Source organism: Bombina bombina, chromosome 9 (assembly GCF_027579735.1).
Source record: "Bombina bombina isolate aBomBom1 chromosome 9, aBomBom1.pri, whole genome shotgun sequence".
In the NCBI taxonomy this organism is placed as follows: Eukaryota; Metazoa; Chordata; class Amphibia; order Anura; family Bombinatoridae; genus Bombina; species Bombina bombina.
In genome coordinates, this window is record NC_069507.1 from 27,762,281 (window position 1) to 27,779,688 (window position 17,408).

At 40.7% G+C, this 17,408-nt stretch overlaps 1 protein-coding gene across 3 annotated transcripts in view; it reads right to left on the reverse strand.

Moving 5' to 3' along the window:
- LOC128639809 (neurotrypsin-like) overlaps positions 1-17,408 on the reverse strand; it is a 114,163-nt gene that overhangs the window by 72,082 nt on the left and 24,673 nt on the right. Inside the window, exon 3 of one of the 3 annotated variants that reach the window (XM_053691998.1) lies at positions 8,899-9,141. The exons of the other annotated variants lie outside the window; for them this stretch is intronic. Coding sequence (XP_053547973.1) covers positions 8,899-9,141 — 243 coding nt within the window. The remainder of the gene's footprint in view (positions 1-8,898; positions 9,142-17,408) is intronic. 3 annotated transcript variants of the gene reach the window in all.

Sequence of the window (17,408 nt, forward strand, 5' to 3'; positions counted from 1 at the left end):
GGGACAGGATAGAATTCCTACTCAATAAGTCCAGCTTTAGATCCCAAACCACTAAACAGACCACTAAAACGACCTTTATCACTGGTTACAGCGACCAATTCATCCAGATTTGTGGAATAATTAGAAAACACTTCCCGGTCTTAGCTGCAGACAATGGGGCCTAGTTATCAAGCCGTCAACCTCAAATACGCTGGAATTCCGCAGCGTATTTGTGGCGAGGCTGATACGCCTTAGTTATCAAAGGCTCGAGACCGGCAAAAGTAGAATTTTGTGACGTAAGCATCGATCCGCCGGACTCAGTCCAACACAGATCGATTCTTACGTCACTCCAGATGTTCCGCACACAAGTGCGGCACATTCTCACTACTTTTGCTAGTTATCAAAAAACTAACAGGTACGCTCGGCACTTTTACGGCCCAGCGTACCTGGTTTTCAATCCGCCACCCCTGGAGGCGGCGGATCCCATAGGAATCAATGGGAGTCTGACCATAGCGAAAGTACAAGTTCGCTGCTGACAGACATCCCATTGATTTCTATGGGAGCTGTCTACACCTAACACCCTGACATGTACCCCGAGTCTAAACACCACTAATCTGTCCCCCCCTACACCGCCGCAACTAAATAAAGTTATTACCCCCTAAACCGCCGCTCCCGGAGCCCACCGCAAGCTACTCTATACATATTAACCCATAAACCGCCGCTCCCGGAGCCCACCGCAACTATAATAAATGTATTAACCCCTAAACCGCCGCTCCCTGAACCCGCCGCAACCTATGTTAAATGTATTAACCCCTAATCTGCCCCCCCTACACCGTCGCCACCTATAATAAATTTATTAACCCCTATCCTGCCCCCCCTACACCGTCGCCACCTATAATAAATTTATTAACCCCTAATCTGCCCCCCCTACACCGTCGCCACCTATAATAAATTTATTAACCCCTAATCTGCCCCCCCTACACCGTCGCCACCTATAATAAATTTATTAACCCCTATCCTGCCCCCCACTACGCCGCCGCCACTGTAATAAAATTATTAACCCCTAAACCTAAGTCTAACCCTAACCCTAACGCCCCCCTAACTTAAATATTAATTAAATAAATCTAAATAAATTAACTCTTATTAACTAAATGAATCCTGTTTAAAACTAAATACTTACCTTTAAAATAAACCCTAATATAGCTACAATATAAATAATAATTATATTCTAGCTATCTTAGGATTTATATTTATTTTACAGGTACCTTTCAATTTATTTTAACTAGGTACAATAGCTATTAAATAGTTATTAACTATTTAATAGCTTACCTAGCTAAAATAAAGAGAAATGTACCTGTTAAATAAATTCTAACCTAAGTTACAATTACACCTAACACTACACTATACTTTAATAAATTAATCCCATTTAAAAATAAATACTTACCTGTAAAATAAACCCGAAGATAGCTACAATGTAATTAATAATTATATTGTAGCTATCTTAGGATTTATATTTATTTTACAGGTAACTTTGTATTTATTTTAGCTAGTTAGAATAGTTATTAAATAGTTATTAACTATTTAATAACTACCTAGCTAAAAGAAATACAAAATTACCTGTAAAATAAATCCTAACTTAAGTTACAATTAAACCTAATACTACACTATCATTAAATTAATTAAATAAACTACCTACAAATAACTACAATTAAATACAATTACATAAACTAACTAAAGTACAAAAAATAAAAAAGCTAAGTTACAAAAAATAAAAAAAAAGTTACAAACATGTTAAAAATATTACAACAATTTTAAGCTACTTACACCTAATCTAAGCCCCCTAATAAAATAACAAACCCCCCCAAAATAAAAAAATGCCCTACCCTATTCTAAATTAAATAAATTTCAAAGCTCTTTTACCTTACCAGCCCTTAAAAGGGCCATTTGTGGGGGCATGCCCCAAAGAAAACAGCTCTTTTGCCTGTAAAAGAAAAATACAACCCCCCCCCAACATTAAAACCCACCACCCACATACCCCTAATCTACCTTTAGTTGTCTTCACTCAGCCGAGCCACCGATGGAACTGAAGAGGACATCCGGAGCGGAAGAAGTTAATCCTCCAAGCGGCGCTGAAGAAATCTTCCATCCGATGAAGTCATCATCCAGGCGGCGCTGAAGAAAAGTATTCGATCCGGCCGATGTCATCTTCAAAGAGGTCTTCTATCCGGGCGAAGTCATCTTCAAAGCCGGGTCTTGAATCTTCCTTCCGCCGACGCGGAACCATCTTCTTCACCGACGGACTTCGACGAATGACGGCTCCTTTAAGGGACGTCATCCAAGATGGCGTCCCCTCAATTCCAATTGGCTGATAGGATTCTATCAGCCAATCGGAATTAAGGTAGGAAAATTCTGATTGGCTGATGCAATCAGCCAATCCGATTCAAGTTCAATCCGATTGGCTTATCCAATCAGCCAATCAGATTGAGCTCGCATTCTATTGGCTGATCGGAACAGCCAATAGAATGCGAGCTCAATCTGATTGGCTGATTCCATCAGCCAATCAGATTTTTCCTACCTTAATTCCGATTGGCTGATAGAATCCTATCAGCCAATCGGAATTGAGGGGACGCCATCTTGGATGACGTCCCTTAAAGGAGCCGTCATTCGTCGTAGTCCGTCGGGGAAGAAGGTGGTTCCGCGTTGGCGGAAGGAAGATTCAAGACCCAGCTTGGAAGATGACTTCGCCCGGATAGAAGACCTCTTCAGCGCCTCTTTGAAGATGACATGGGCCGGATCGAAGACTTTTCTTCAGCGCCGCCTGGATGATGACTTCATCGGATGGAAGATTTCTTCAGCGCCGCTTGGAGGATTAACTTCTTCCGCTCCGGATGTCCTCTTCAGTTCCATCGGTGGCTCGGCTGAGTGAAGACAACTAAAGGTAGGATGATCTTCAGGGGATTAGTGTTAGGTTTTTGTAAGGGGGGTTTGGGTTAGATTAGGGGTATGTGGGTGGTGGGTTTTAATGTTGGGGGGGGTTGTATTTTTCTTTTACAGGCAAAAGAGCTGTTTTCTTTGGGGCATGCCCCCACAAATGGCCCTTTTAAGGGCTGGTAAGGTAAAAGAGCTTTGAAATTTATTTAATTTAGAATAGGGTAGGGCATTTTTTTATTTTGGGGGGGGTTTGTTATTTTATTAGGGGGCTTAGATTAGGTGTAAGTAGCTTAAAATTGTTGTAATATTTTTAACATGTTTGTAACTTATTTTTTTATTTTTTGTAACTTAGCTTTTTTTATTTTTTGTACTTTAGTTAGTTTATGTAATTGTATTTAATTGTAGTTATTTGTAGGTAGTTTATTTAATTAATTTAATGATAGTGTAGTATTAGGTTTAATTGTAACTTAGGTTAGGATTTATTTTACAGGTAATTTTGTATTTCTTTTAGCTAGGTAGTTATTAAATAGTTAATAACTATTTAATAACTATTCTAACTAGCTAAAATAAATACAAAGTTACCTGTAAAATAAATATAAATCCTAAGATAGCTACAATATAATTATTAATTATATTGTAGCTATCTTAGGGTTTATTTTACAGGTAAGTATTTATTTTTAAATAGGAATAATTTATTAAAGTATAGTGTAGTGTTAGGTGTAATTATAACTTAGGTTAGGATTAATTTTACAGGTAAATTTCTCTTTATTTTAGCTAGGTAGCTATTAAATAGTTAATAACTATTTAATAGCTATTGTACCTGGTTAAAATAAATTGAAAGGTACCTGTAAAATAAAAATAAATCCTAAGATAGCTAGAATATAATTATTATTTATATTGTAGCTCTATTAGGGTTTATTTTAAAGGTAAGTATTCAGTTTTAAATAGGATTCATTTAGTTAATAAGAGTTAATTTATTTAGATTTATTTAATTAATATTTAAGTTAGGGGGGCGTTAGGGTTAGGGTTAGACTTAGGTTTAGGGGTTAATCATTTTATTACAGTGGCGGCGGTGTAGTGGGGGGCAGGATAGGGGTTAATAAATTTATTATAGGTGGCGACGGTGTAGGGAGGGCAGGATAGGGGTTAATAGGTTTAATATAGGTTGCGGCGGGTTCAGGGAGTGGCGGTTTAGGGGTTAAACTATTTATTTAGTTGCGGAGAGGTACGGGATCAGCAGGATAGGGGTTAATAATTTTATAATAGAGGGCGACGGTGTAGGGGGGGCAGGATAGGGGTTACTAGGTATACTGTAGGTGGCAGCGGTGTCCGGGAGCGGCGGTTTAGGGGTTAATACATTTATAAGAGTTGCGGCAGGGTCTAGGAGCGGCGGTTTAGGGGTTAATACATTTATAAGAGTTGCGGCGGGGTCTAGGAGCGGCGGTTTAGGGGTTAGTAACTTTATTGAGTTGCGGGAGGCTCCGGGGGCGCCGGTATAGGGGGTAGAACAGTGTAGTTTAGTGTGAGTGCTTAGTGACAGGCTAGCAATAAAGCTGGGAAAAAGCCGAAGGGCAGCAAGATCGGATGAGTGATAACTCTCACAGTCCGCTGCTCATCGCCCCGCAGCTTTTTGACAGCTTTATTTGATAACTTAGGCGTATTTTTTCAGGTCCGCGGCGGCTATGTGAGGCGAGCTTAGGCGGGCGTATTGGGCCGGCGAAGCCAGAAAAGTAGACGGCTTGATAACTACCCCCCAATGACCTAGTGGACTTTGTGAGAAAAGGTTGCCGCTTTGCATCCAAAAAAGGTCTAACAATAGGCAACAGGGTGTCCCCAACATGTTTGAGAAGCTTAGTTAAAACCCAGAATTCTTGGCTCTCAACTATGGGGGTCTATATAAATGCAATTTCTCAAATTGTAAGGCTTGTGAGTTTGTGCAAGTAGGGGAAGGCTTCTCCAGTACAAACACTGGAGTGATTAAATTGATGCCTTTGGAACTATCAAATTTCTAATTAAATTAAACTAGGCTAAGATAAAATAAAACAATAATTGACATAGACAGGACTCCAAGCCTAAATATGACATATGACAATAGATATGGACTTTGAATTTCAATTGACTTTGCCATAAGTGACAGTGAACAATTAGGTTACACAAACAAATATGGGGAAATCCGTGAGGTAAAAAAAAAACAAATACAATCAGTAAATGCCCCTTTCTTTCTTCTCTTTTTTTTTTCTCTGCCACTCCGTATACCCCATACTGCGAATACGATTACACACGTGTAATCCACTAAATAACCTACGATAGATAATTCTAATGTATCACTTTCCTTTGATCCAACTATACTTGTCCCTATTAGGATCTCAAAGTACATTGTTACATATTATTATACATTCTTGCACTTAAAGTAAGTTTCAACTTTAGGTTAACTTGATATTATTTTCCATTCCTATAATGGTGATTTAAACAGAGCAATGTAAGGAAAGAAGTGATCTGAACACAAGTTATGCATACATCATTATTTTAATTAGGAGGTTGTCTTTTGTTTTTAATCTATCAGACGATGTCTCTGATTTTAAATACTTGGGTGTTTCTGTCAGTGCTCACGCTATGACTACGGCATGATAGCCAAAACGCGGCACCGAGTCTGACAGACACACCACCATCATTGCACTTTCCTGTATCTGTTTTAATTGGAGAAATAAAGAAATGATGTTTTAATCGTGATTGAAGAGTCTCCGGGTTCAATTTATTTAATTTTACAGCTGTGTCAATCTCACACACACCAAAGACACAGCTGTATTAATCTCACACACGCACCACAAACACAGCTGTATCCATCTCACATGCACCACAGACACAGCTGTATCCATCTCACACGCACCACAAACACAGCTGTATCTATCTCACACGCAACACAGACACAGATGTATCCATCTCACACGCACCAAAGACACAGCTGTATCCATCTCACACGCACAAAAACACAGCTGTATCCATCTCACACGCACAAAAACACAGCTGTATCCATCTCACACGCACAAAAACACAGCTGTATCCATCTCACACGCACCAGACACAACTGTATCATCTTACACGCACCAGACACAGCTGTATCATCTCACACGCACAAAAACACAGCTGTATCCATCTCACACGCACCAAAGACACAGCTGTATCATCTCACGTGCACTAAAGACACAGCTGTGTCCATCTCACGCACACCACAGACACAGCTGTGTCCATCTCACACGCACCACAAACACAGCTGTGTCCATCTCACACGCACCACAAACACAGCTGTGTCCATCTTACACGCACCAAAGACACAGCTGTATCCATCTCACATGCACTAAAGACACAGCTGTATCCATCTCACGTGCACTAAAGACATAGCTTTGTCCATCTCACGCACACCACAGACACAGCTGTGTCCATCTCACACGCACCACAAACACAGCTGTGTCCATCTCACACGCACCAAAGACACAGCTGTATCCATCTCACACGTACTAAAGACACAGCTGTATCCATCTCACACGCACCAAAGACACAGCTGCATCCATCTCACACGTACTAAAGACACAGCTGTATCCATCACACACGCACCAAAAACACAGCTGTGTCCATCTCACACGCACCAAAGACACAGCTGTATCCATCTCACACGTACTAAAGACACACCTGTATCCATCTCACACGTACTAAAGACACAGCTGTATCCATCTCACACGCACTAAAGACACAGCTGTATCCATCACACACGCACCAAAAACACAGCTGTATCCATCTCACACGCACCAAAAACACAGCTGTATCCATCTCACATGCACCAAAAACACAGCTGTATCCATCTCACACGCACTAAAGACACAGCTGTATCCATCTCACACGCACTAAAGACACACCTGTATCCATCTCACACGCACTAAAGACACAGCTGTATCCATCACACACGCACTAAAAACACAGCTGTATCCATCTCACACGCACCAAAAACACAGCTGTATCCATCTCACACGCACCAAAAACACAGCTGTATCCATCTCACACGCACCAAAAACACAGCTGTATCCATCTCACACGCACCACAGACACAGCTGTATCCATCTCACACGCACCAAAAACACAGCTGTATCCATCTCACACGCACCAAAAACACAGCTGTATCCATCTCACAGGCACCAAAAACACAGCTGTATCCATCTCACAGGCACCAAAAACACAGCTGTGTCCATCTCGCACGCACCAAGAACACAGCTGTATCCATCTCACACGCACCAAAAACACAGCTGTATCCATCTCACACGCACCAAAAACACAGCTGTATCCATCTCACACGCACCAAAAACACAGCTGTATCCATCTCACAGGCACCAAAGACACAGCTGTATCCATTTCACACGCACCAAAGACAGCTCTATCCATCTCACACGCACCAAAAACACAGCTGTATCCATCTCACACGCACCAAAAACACAGCTGTATCCATCTCACAGGCACCAAAGACACACCTGTATCCATTTCACACGCACCAAAGACAGCTCTATCCATCTCACACGCACCAAACACAGCTGTGTCTATCTCACACGCACCATTTCCATTTAATTTAAAGGGACATTAAACCCCAAATTATTATTTCATGATTCAGATAGAGCATGTGGTTTGAAACAACTTTCTATTATAAAATGTGCTTCATTCTCTTTTTATCCTTTGTTGAAGAAGCAGTAATGCACAACTGGGAGCTAGCTGAACACATCTGGTGAACCAATGAAAAGAGATAAACATGTGCAGCTACCAATCAGCAGGTAGCGCCCAGTAGTGCATTGCTGCCCCTCAGCCTACCTAAGTATTCTTTTCAACAAAGGATATCAAGAGAATAAAGCAAATTATATAATAGAAGTATACTGGAAAGTTGTGTAAATTCACATGTTCTACCTAAATCAAATGAAAGACAAATGTTGGGTTTCATGTCCCTTTAAGGGAAAGATGTATCTTATTTAAAGGGATTCAAAACAGGTATGAAAAATGCACAGCATTGCCTTTAAGATCCTCATCCTATTAGAAGCATTTAACAATATATTTGCATTTGCAACCTTTCTTCTTTCACAAAATGATCACTGATAGGATGATATCTTTAAAAGGGACAGTAAAGCAACTGTACAATATACATTCAGTATTTATTTGATATATTTTTCTATAATGTAATCTATAACACCATTCATGAAGAACAGGACATGGAACAATACAAACCTTTAAAAAACAAATTGAAGGAGAATATAACTTTAACTATCCCTTTTAGCCATACAACATTTGTGGCTGGGCTGGGTATTAGGGACTTGAGAGGTTGAGGGGGGTCATCACCATTTTATGGACAGAGCTTGCCAGGAGTGGTGGGGTCATGGATGGAGAGTGGACAAGGTCATGGGCATGTCTGGTTGGTGGGTGGGCATGTCTGGTTGGTGGGTGGGCGTGTCTGGTTGGTGGGTGGGCGTGTCTGGGTGGTGGGTGGGCATGTCTGGTTGGTGGGTGGGCGTGTCTGGTTGGTGGGTGGGCGTGTCTGGTTGGTGTGTGGGCATGTCTGGTTGGTGGGTGGGCGTGTCTGGGTGGTGTGTGGGTGGGCGTGTCTGGGTGGTGTGTGGGTGGGGCTAACGGCAATTCTGCAAATAAGGACATATGGCGTTCTCAGAGGAACAGAGCTCAGAATTAGGGACTGTCCCACTCAAATAGGGAGATAGTTAGGAGATCTGCTTTAAGCACTTTAAAGTAAATCTCAATAAAAAAAGATATGGTTTAATGGCATTTACATGTAAGTCTCTTGCTTTGCTTTCTTGCAAGCGACATTCTACACAAAATAACATTTAAATACCTGCACATACAGTTAGTCAGTGCCTGATTATTGTAACACAGATATCTGACACCCTTCCTAAAGAAACATGTCAGACACAGAACATAAATCTATAGCAGAGACTGTGCACTTCTCACCCTGGCTGCAGTCACACTGAGCCCAGCTGATAACACCAGTCGCTTGTCGGTAGAAACACCAGGGTGCTGATCCTCCGTCAGGGGTTCTGCAGTAATTATGGTCTCCCAGTCCTTTCACAGGGTACTGCTGGATATAATCAGGGAAGTCTGTCCAGTTCAGACATTGTGAACCAAATTCTGTCACTGACAGTGAACCATTGTAATAGCCCAGACTGTCAACCCCATCGGAACAGAGACTGTAACCTAAAAGCACAGTATGTACATAAGTATATGCAGATATAGGTTCTATATATATATATATATATATATATATATATAAAGGGGGGTAGTTATCAAGCCGTCAACCTCAAATACGCTGGAATTCCGCAGCGTATTTGTGGCGAGGCTGATTCGCCTTAGTTATCAAGCCCTTTACACCGGCAAAAGTAGAATTTTGTGACGTAAGCTTCGATCCGCCGGACTCAGTCCGACACAGATCGATTTTTACGTCACTCCAGATGTTCCACAAACAAGTGCGGCACAATCTGACTACTTTTGCTAGTTATCAAAAAACTAGCAGGTACGCTCGGCACTTTTCCGGCCCAGCGTACCTGTTTTTTTAAGCCCTGGAGGCGTCGGATCCCATGGGAATCAATGGGAGTCTGACCATAGCGAAAGTACAAGTTCGCTGCTGCCAGACATCCCATTGATTTCTATGGTAGATGTCTGCACCTAACACCCTAACATGTACCCCGAGTCTAAACGCCCCTAATCTGTCCCCCCTACACCGCCGCAACTAAATAAAGTGTTTACCCCCTAAACCGCCGCTCCCGGAGCCCACCGCAAGCTATAATAAACTGATTAACCCCTAAACCGCCGCTCCCGGAGCCCACCGCAAGCTATAAAAAACTGATTAACCCCTGAACCGCCACTCCCGGAGCCCACCGCAAGCTACTCTATACATATTAACCCCTAAACCGCCGCTCCCTGACCCCGCCGCAACTATAATAAATGTATTAACCCCTAAACCGCCGCTCCCGGACACCGCCGCAAACTACATTATACCTAGTAACCCCTAATCTGCCCCCCCTACACCTATAATACATTTATTAACCCCTATCCTGCCCCCCCTATACCGCCGCCCTCTATAATAAAGTTAATAACCCCATATTCTGCCTTTCCCGGACCTCGCCACAACTAAATAAATAGTTTATCCCCTAAACCGCTGCTCCCGGACCCCGCCGCAACCTATATTAAACTTATTAACCCCTAATCTGCCCCCCCCTACACCTATAATACATTTATTAACCCCTATCCTGCCCCCCCTACACCGCCGCCACTGTAATAAATTTATTAACCCCTAAACCTAAGTCTAACCCTAACCCTAACACCCCCCTAACTTAAATATTAATTAAATAAATCTAAATAATATTTCTATTATTAACTAAATTAATCCTATTTAAAACTAAATACTTACCTTTAAAATAAACCCTAATATAGCTACAATATAAATAATAATTATATTGTAGCTATTTTAGGATTTATTTTTATTTTACAGGCAAATTTCAATTTATTTTAACTAGGTACAATAGCTATTAAATAGTTATTAACTATTTAATAGCTTACCTAGCTAAAATAAACTGAAATTTACCTGTAAAATAAATCCTAACCTAAGTTACAATTACACCTAACACTACACTATACTTTAATAAATTATTTCGATTTAAAACTAAATACTTACCTGTAAAATAAACCCTAATGGCTAGATTTGGAGTTTTGTCGGTAACGACCCGAAAAAAACTAAAGCCGGCTTTTTTCTGGCCGCACCATAAAAATAACTCTGGTATTGAGAGTCCACATAAAGGCTGCGCTAGGCTCCAAAAAAGGAGCGTAGAGCATTTTTAACGCAGCTTCAACTCTCGATACCAGAGTTGCTTACGCAAGGAAACAATGTGGCTGTTTGAGCTGAAAAGAAACCTAACACCTGCAAAAAAGCCGCGTTCAGCTCCTAACGCAGCCCCATTGTTTGCTATGGGGAAACACTTCCTACGTCTGCACCTAACACTCTAACATGTACCCCGAGTCTAAACACCCCTAACCTTACACTTATTAACCCCTAATCTGCCGCCCCCGCTATCGCTGACCCCTGCATATTATTATTAACCCCTAATCTGCCGCTCCGTAAACCGCCGCTACTTACATTATCCCTATGTACCCCTAATCTGCTGCCCTAACATCGCCGACCCCTATATTATATTTATTAACCCCTAATCTGCCGCCCACAACGTCGCCTCCACCTAACTACACTTATTAACCCCTAATCTACCGAGCGGACCTGAGCGCTACTATAATAAAGTTATTAACCCCTAATCCGCTTCACTAACCTCACTAACCCTATAACCCTGTTCTGATCAGCCAATAGAATGCGAGCTCAATCTGATTGGCTGATCGGATCAGCCAATCGGATTGATCTTGATTCTGATTGGCTGATTCCATCAGCCAATCAGAATATTCCTACCTTAATTCCGATTGGCTGATAGAATCCTATCAGCCAATCGGAATTTGAGGGACGCCATCTTGGATGACGTCCCTTAAAGGAACCGTCATTCGGCTAGTAGGCGTCGGGAGAAGAGGATGTTCCGCGTCGGAGGTCTGCAAGATGGATCCGGAAGAAAGAAGATTGAAGATGCCGTTGATAGAAGACTTCAGCCGGATCATGGACCTCTTCAACTCCCGCTTGAATGAAGACTTCAGCCGGATCATGGACCTCTTCAGCTACCCGCTTGGGCTTGGATTAGGACATCGGAGGAGCTCTTCAGGATGGATCGGTGAACCTGGTAGGGTGAAGACAAGGTAGGAAGATCTTCAGGGGCTTAGTGTTAGGTTTATTTAAGGGGGGTTTGGGTTAGATTAGGGGTATGTGGGTGGTGGGTTGTAATGTTGGGGGGGGAGTATTGTATGTTTTTTTTACAGGCAAAAGAGCTGAATTTCTTGGGGCATGCCCCGCAAAAGGCCCTGTTCAGGGCTGGTAAGGTAAAAGAGCTTTGAAATGTAGTCATTTAGAATAGGGTAGGGCATTTTGTTATTTTGGGGGTCTTTGTTATTTTATTAGGGGGCTTAGAGTAGGTGTAATTAGTTTAAAATTGTTGTAATATTTTTCTTATGTTTGTAAATATTTTTTTATTTTTTGTAACTTAGTTCTTTTTTATTTTTTGTACTTTAGCTAGTTTATTTAATTGTATTTATTTGTAGGAATTGTATTTAATTAATTTATTGATAGTGTAGTGTTAGGTTAATTGTAGGTAATTGTAGGTATTTTATTTAATTAATTTATTGATAGTGTAGTGTTAGGTTTAATTGTAACTTAGGTTAGGATTTATTTTACAGGTAAATTTGTAATTATTTTAACTATTTTAGCTATTAAATAGTTCTTAACTATTTAATAGCTATTGTACCTGGTTAAAATAAATACAAAGTTACCTGTAAAATAAATATAAATCCTAAAATAGCTATAATATAATTATAATTTATATTGTAGCTATATTAGGATTTATTTTACAGGTAAGTATTTAGCTTTAAATAGGAATAATTTATTTAATAAGAGTTAATTAATTTTGTTAGATTTAAATTATATTTAACTTAGGGGGGTGTTAGTGTTAGGGTTAGACTTAGCTTTAGGGGTTAATACATTTATTAGAATAGCGGTGAGCTCCGGTCGGCAGATTAGGGGTTAATAATTGAAGTTAGGTGTCGGCGATGTTAGGAAGGGCAGATTAGGGGTTAATACTATTTATTATAGGGTTAGTGAGGCGGATTAGGGGTTAATAACTTTATTATAGTAGCGGTGCGGTCCGCTCAGCAGATTAGGGGTTAATAAGTGTAGGCAGGTGGAGGCGACGTTGAGGGGGGCAGATTAGGGGTTAATAAATATAATATAGGGGTCGGCGGTGTTAGGGGCAGCAGATTAGGGGTACATAGCTATAATGTAGGTGGCGGCGCTTTGCGGTCAGCAGATTAGGGGTTAATTATTGTAGGTAGCTGGCGGCGACGTTGTGGGGGGCAGATTAGGGGTTAATAAATATAATACAGGGGTCGGCGGTGTTAGGGGCAGCAGATTAGGGGTACATAAGTATAACGTAGGTGGCGGTCGGCAGATTAGGGGTTAAAAAAAATGATTCGAGTGTCTGCGATGTGGGGGGACCTCGGTTTAGGGGTACATAGGTAGTTTATGGGTGTTAGTGTACTTTAGAGTACAGTAGGTAAGAGCTTTATAAACCGGCATTAGCCCAGAAAGCTCTTAACTACTGACTTTTTTCCTGCGGCTGGAGTTTTGTCGTTAGATGTCTAACGCTCACTTCAGAAACGACTCTAAATACCGGAGTTAGAAAGATCCCATTGAAAAGATAGGATACGCAATTGACGTAAGGGGATCTGCGGTATGGAAAAGTCACGGCTGAAAAGTGAGCGTTAGACCCTATTTTGAGTGACTCCAAATACCGGCGGTAGCCTAAAACCAGCATTAGGAGCCTCTAACGCTGGTTTTCACGGCTAACGCCAAACTCCAAATCTAGGTCTATGATAGCTACAATGTAATTAATAATTACATTGTAGCTATTTTAGGATTTATATTTATTTTACAGGTAACTTTGTATTTATTTTAGCTAGTTAGAATAGTTATTAAATAGTTATTAACTATTTAATAACTACCTAGCTAAAAGAAATACAAAATTACCTGTAAAATAAATCCTAACCTAAATTACAATTAAATCTAACACTACACTATCATTACATTAATAAAATAAATTAACTACAAATAACTACAATTAAATACAATTACATAAACTAACTAAAGAACAAAAAATAAAAAAAGCTAATTTACAAAAAATAAAAAAAATAAGTTACAAACATTTAAAAAAATATTACAACAATTTTAAGCAAATCTAAGCCCCCTAATAAAATAACAAAGCCCCCCCCAAAAAAAATTCCCTACCCTATTCTACATTAAAAAAGTTCAAAGTTCTTTTACCTTACCAGCCCTTAAAAGGGCCTTTTGTGGGGCATGCCCCAAAGAAAACTGCTCTTTTGCCTGTAAAAGAAAAATACAAACCCCCCAACATTAAAACCCACCACCCACATACCCCTAATCTAACCCAAACCCCCCTTTAAAAAACCTAACACTACCCCCCTGAAGATCATCCTACCTTGAGTCGTCTTCACTCAGCCGAGCCACCGATGGAGCTGAAGAGGAGATCCGGAGCGGCAGAAGTGATCCTCCAAGGGGCGCTGAAGAAGTCTTCCATCCGATAAAGTGATCCTCCAGGCGGCGCTGAAGAAGTCTTCCATCCGGGCGATGTCATCTTCCAAGCGGCGCTGAAGAAGTCTTCCATCCGGGCGATGTCATCTTCCAAGCGGGGTCTTCAATCTTCTTTCTTCAGGATCCATCTTCATCCTGCCAACGCGGAACATCCTTCTTTCCCGACGGACTACCGACGAATGAAGGCTCCTTTAAGGGACGTCATCCAAGATGGCTTCCCTTCAATTCCGATTGGCTGATAGGATTCTGACAGTGAATCATTGTAATAGCCCAGACTGTCAACCCCATCGGAACAGAGGCTGTAACCTAAAAGCACAGTATGTACATAAGTATATGCAGATATAGGGTATATATATATATATAAAGGGGGGTCTTCAATCTTCTTTCTTCAGGATCCATCTTCATCCCGCCAACGTGGAACATCCTTCTTTCCCGACGGACAACCGACGAATGAAGGCTCCTTTAAGGGACGTCATCCAAGATGGCGTCCCTTCAATTCCGATTGGCTGATAGGATTCTATCAGCCAATCGGAATTAAGGTAGGAAAAATCTGATTGGCTGATTGAATCAGCCAATCAGATTGAAGTTCAATCCGATTGGCTGATCCAATCAGCCAATCAGATTGAGCTCGCATTCTATTGGCTGTTTCGATCCTATCAGCCAATCGGAATTGAAGGGACGCCATCTTGGATGACGTCCCTTAAAGGAGCCTTCATTCGTCGGTAGTCCGTCGGAAAAGAAGGATGTTCCGCATCGGCGGTATGAAGATGGATCCTGAAGAAAGAAGATTGAAGACCCCGCTTGGAAGATGACATCGCCCGGATGGAAGACTTCTTCAGCGCCGCTTGGAAGATGACATCGCCCGGATGGAAGACTTCTTCAGCGCCGCCTGGAGGATCACTTCATCGGATGGAAGACTTCTTCAGCGCCCCTTGGAGGAGCACTTCTGCCGCTCCGGATCTCCTCTTCGGTTCCATCGGTGGCTCGGCTGAGTGAAGACGGCTCAAGGTAGGATGATCTTCAGGGGGGTAGTGTTAGGTTTTTTTAAGGGGGGTTTGGGTTAGATTAGGGGTATGTGGGTGGTGGGTTTTAATGTTGGGGGGGTTTGTATTTTTCTTTTACAGGCAAAAGAGCAGTTTTCTTTGGGGCATGCCCCACAAAAGGCCCTTTTAAGGGCTGGTAAGGTAAAAGAGCTTTGAATTTTTTTAATGTAGAATAGGGTAGGGATTTTTTTTATTTTGGGGGGCTTTGTTATTTTATTAGGGGGCTTAGATTAGGTGTAATTAGCTTAAAATTGTTGTAATATTTTTTAAATGTTTGTAACTTATTTTTTTTATTTTTTGTAACTTAGCTTTTTTATTTTTTGTACTTTAGTTAGTTTATGTAATTGTATTTAATTGTAGTTATTTGTAGTTAATTTATTTAATTAATGTAATGATAGTGTAGTGTTAGGTTTAATTGTAACTTAGGTTAGGATTTATTTTACAGGTAATTTTGTATTTCTTTTAGCTAGGTAGTTATTAAATAGTTAATAACTATTTAATAACAATTCTAACTAGCTAAAATAAATACAAAGTTACCTGTAAAATAAATATAAATCCTAAAATAGCTACAATGTAATTATTAATTACATTGTAGCTATCTTTGGGTTTATTTTACAGGTAAGTATTTAGTTTTAAATAGGATTAATTTATTTAATGATAGTGTAGTGTTAGGTGTAATTGTAACTTAGGTTAGTTTTTATTTTACAGGTAAATTTCTCTTTATTTTAGCTAGGTAGCTATTAAATAGTTAATAACTATTTAATAGCTATTGTACCTAGTTAAAATAAATTGAAAGTTACCTGTAAAATAAAAATAAATCCTAAGATAGCTACAATATAATTATTATTTATATTGTAGCTATATTAGGGTTTATTTTAAAGGTAAGTATTTAGTTTTAAATAGGATTAATTTAGTTAATAATAGAAATATTATTTAGATTTATTTAATTAATATTTAAGTTAGGGGGGGGTGTTAGGGTTAGCGTTAGACTTTAGAGGTTAATAATTTTATTACAGTGGCGGCGGTGTAGGGGGAGCAGGATAGGGGTTAATAAATGTATTATAGGTGGCGACGGTGTAGGGGGGCAGATTAGGGGTTAATAAGTTTAATATAGGTTGCAGCGGGGTCCGGGAGCAGCGGTTTAGGGGTTAAACTATTTATTTAGTTGCGGCGAGGTGCGGGATCAGCAGGATAGGGGTTAATAACTTTATTATAGAGGGCGGCGGTATAGGGGGGGCAGGATGGATAGGGGTTACTAGGTATAATGTAGGTTGCGGCGGTTTAGGGGTTAAACTATTTATTTAGTTGCAGTGAGGTGCGGGATCAGCAGGATAGGGGTTAATAACTTTATTATAGGTGGCGGCGGTATAGGGGGGGCAGGATAGGGGTTACTAGGTATAATGTAGGTGGCGGAGGTGTGCGGGAGCGGCGGTTTAGGGGTTAATACATTTATAAGAGTTGCGGCGGGGTCTTGGAGCGGCGGTTTAGGGGTTAGTAACTTTATTGAGTTGCGGGTGGCTCTGGGGGCGCCGGTATAGGGGGTAGAACAGTGTAGTTAGTGTGGGTGCTTAGTGACAGCTTGTCAATAAAGCTGTAGAAAAGCCGAAGAGCAGCGAGATCGGATGAGTGATAACTATCACAGTCCGCTGCTCATCGCCCCGTACTTGGTGCACGGCTTTTTGACAGATTTATTGATAACTTAGGCGAATTTTTTCAGGTCCGCGGCGGCGGCGATGGTAGGCGAGCTTAGGCGGGCATATTGGGCCGGCGAAGGCAGGAAAGTAGACAACTACCCCCCATAGTGTGAATTGTCATTATAGTTGTACACACGTATCTAATACTAAACACACTGCTGTTCTCATAACAAAGACTATGAATAGTATTTTCTCATATTACATCTAAGAATCTCAAACTGTTTGCTTGCAATTTCTTTTAAAAGATAAATAAAATGTACGCTGTATGAAACAATTACTTTGCTGAAAAGCATATCTACGTAGGTTTAGGAGCAGCAGTGCACTACTGGGAGTTAGCTGGTGATTTGTGGCTACACACATATGCCTCTTATCATTGGCTCAGCAGATGTGCTCAGCTTAGACCCTTAAGTGCATTGATGGTCCAGAGGTGACTTTACCAATGTGTTTAACACATTCTGCAGTTAAAAATATTGTAAAACA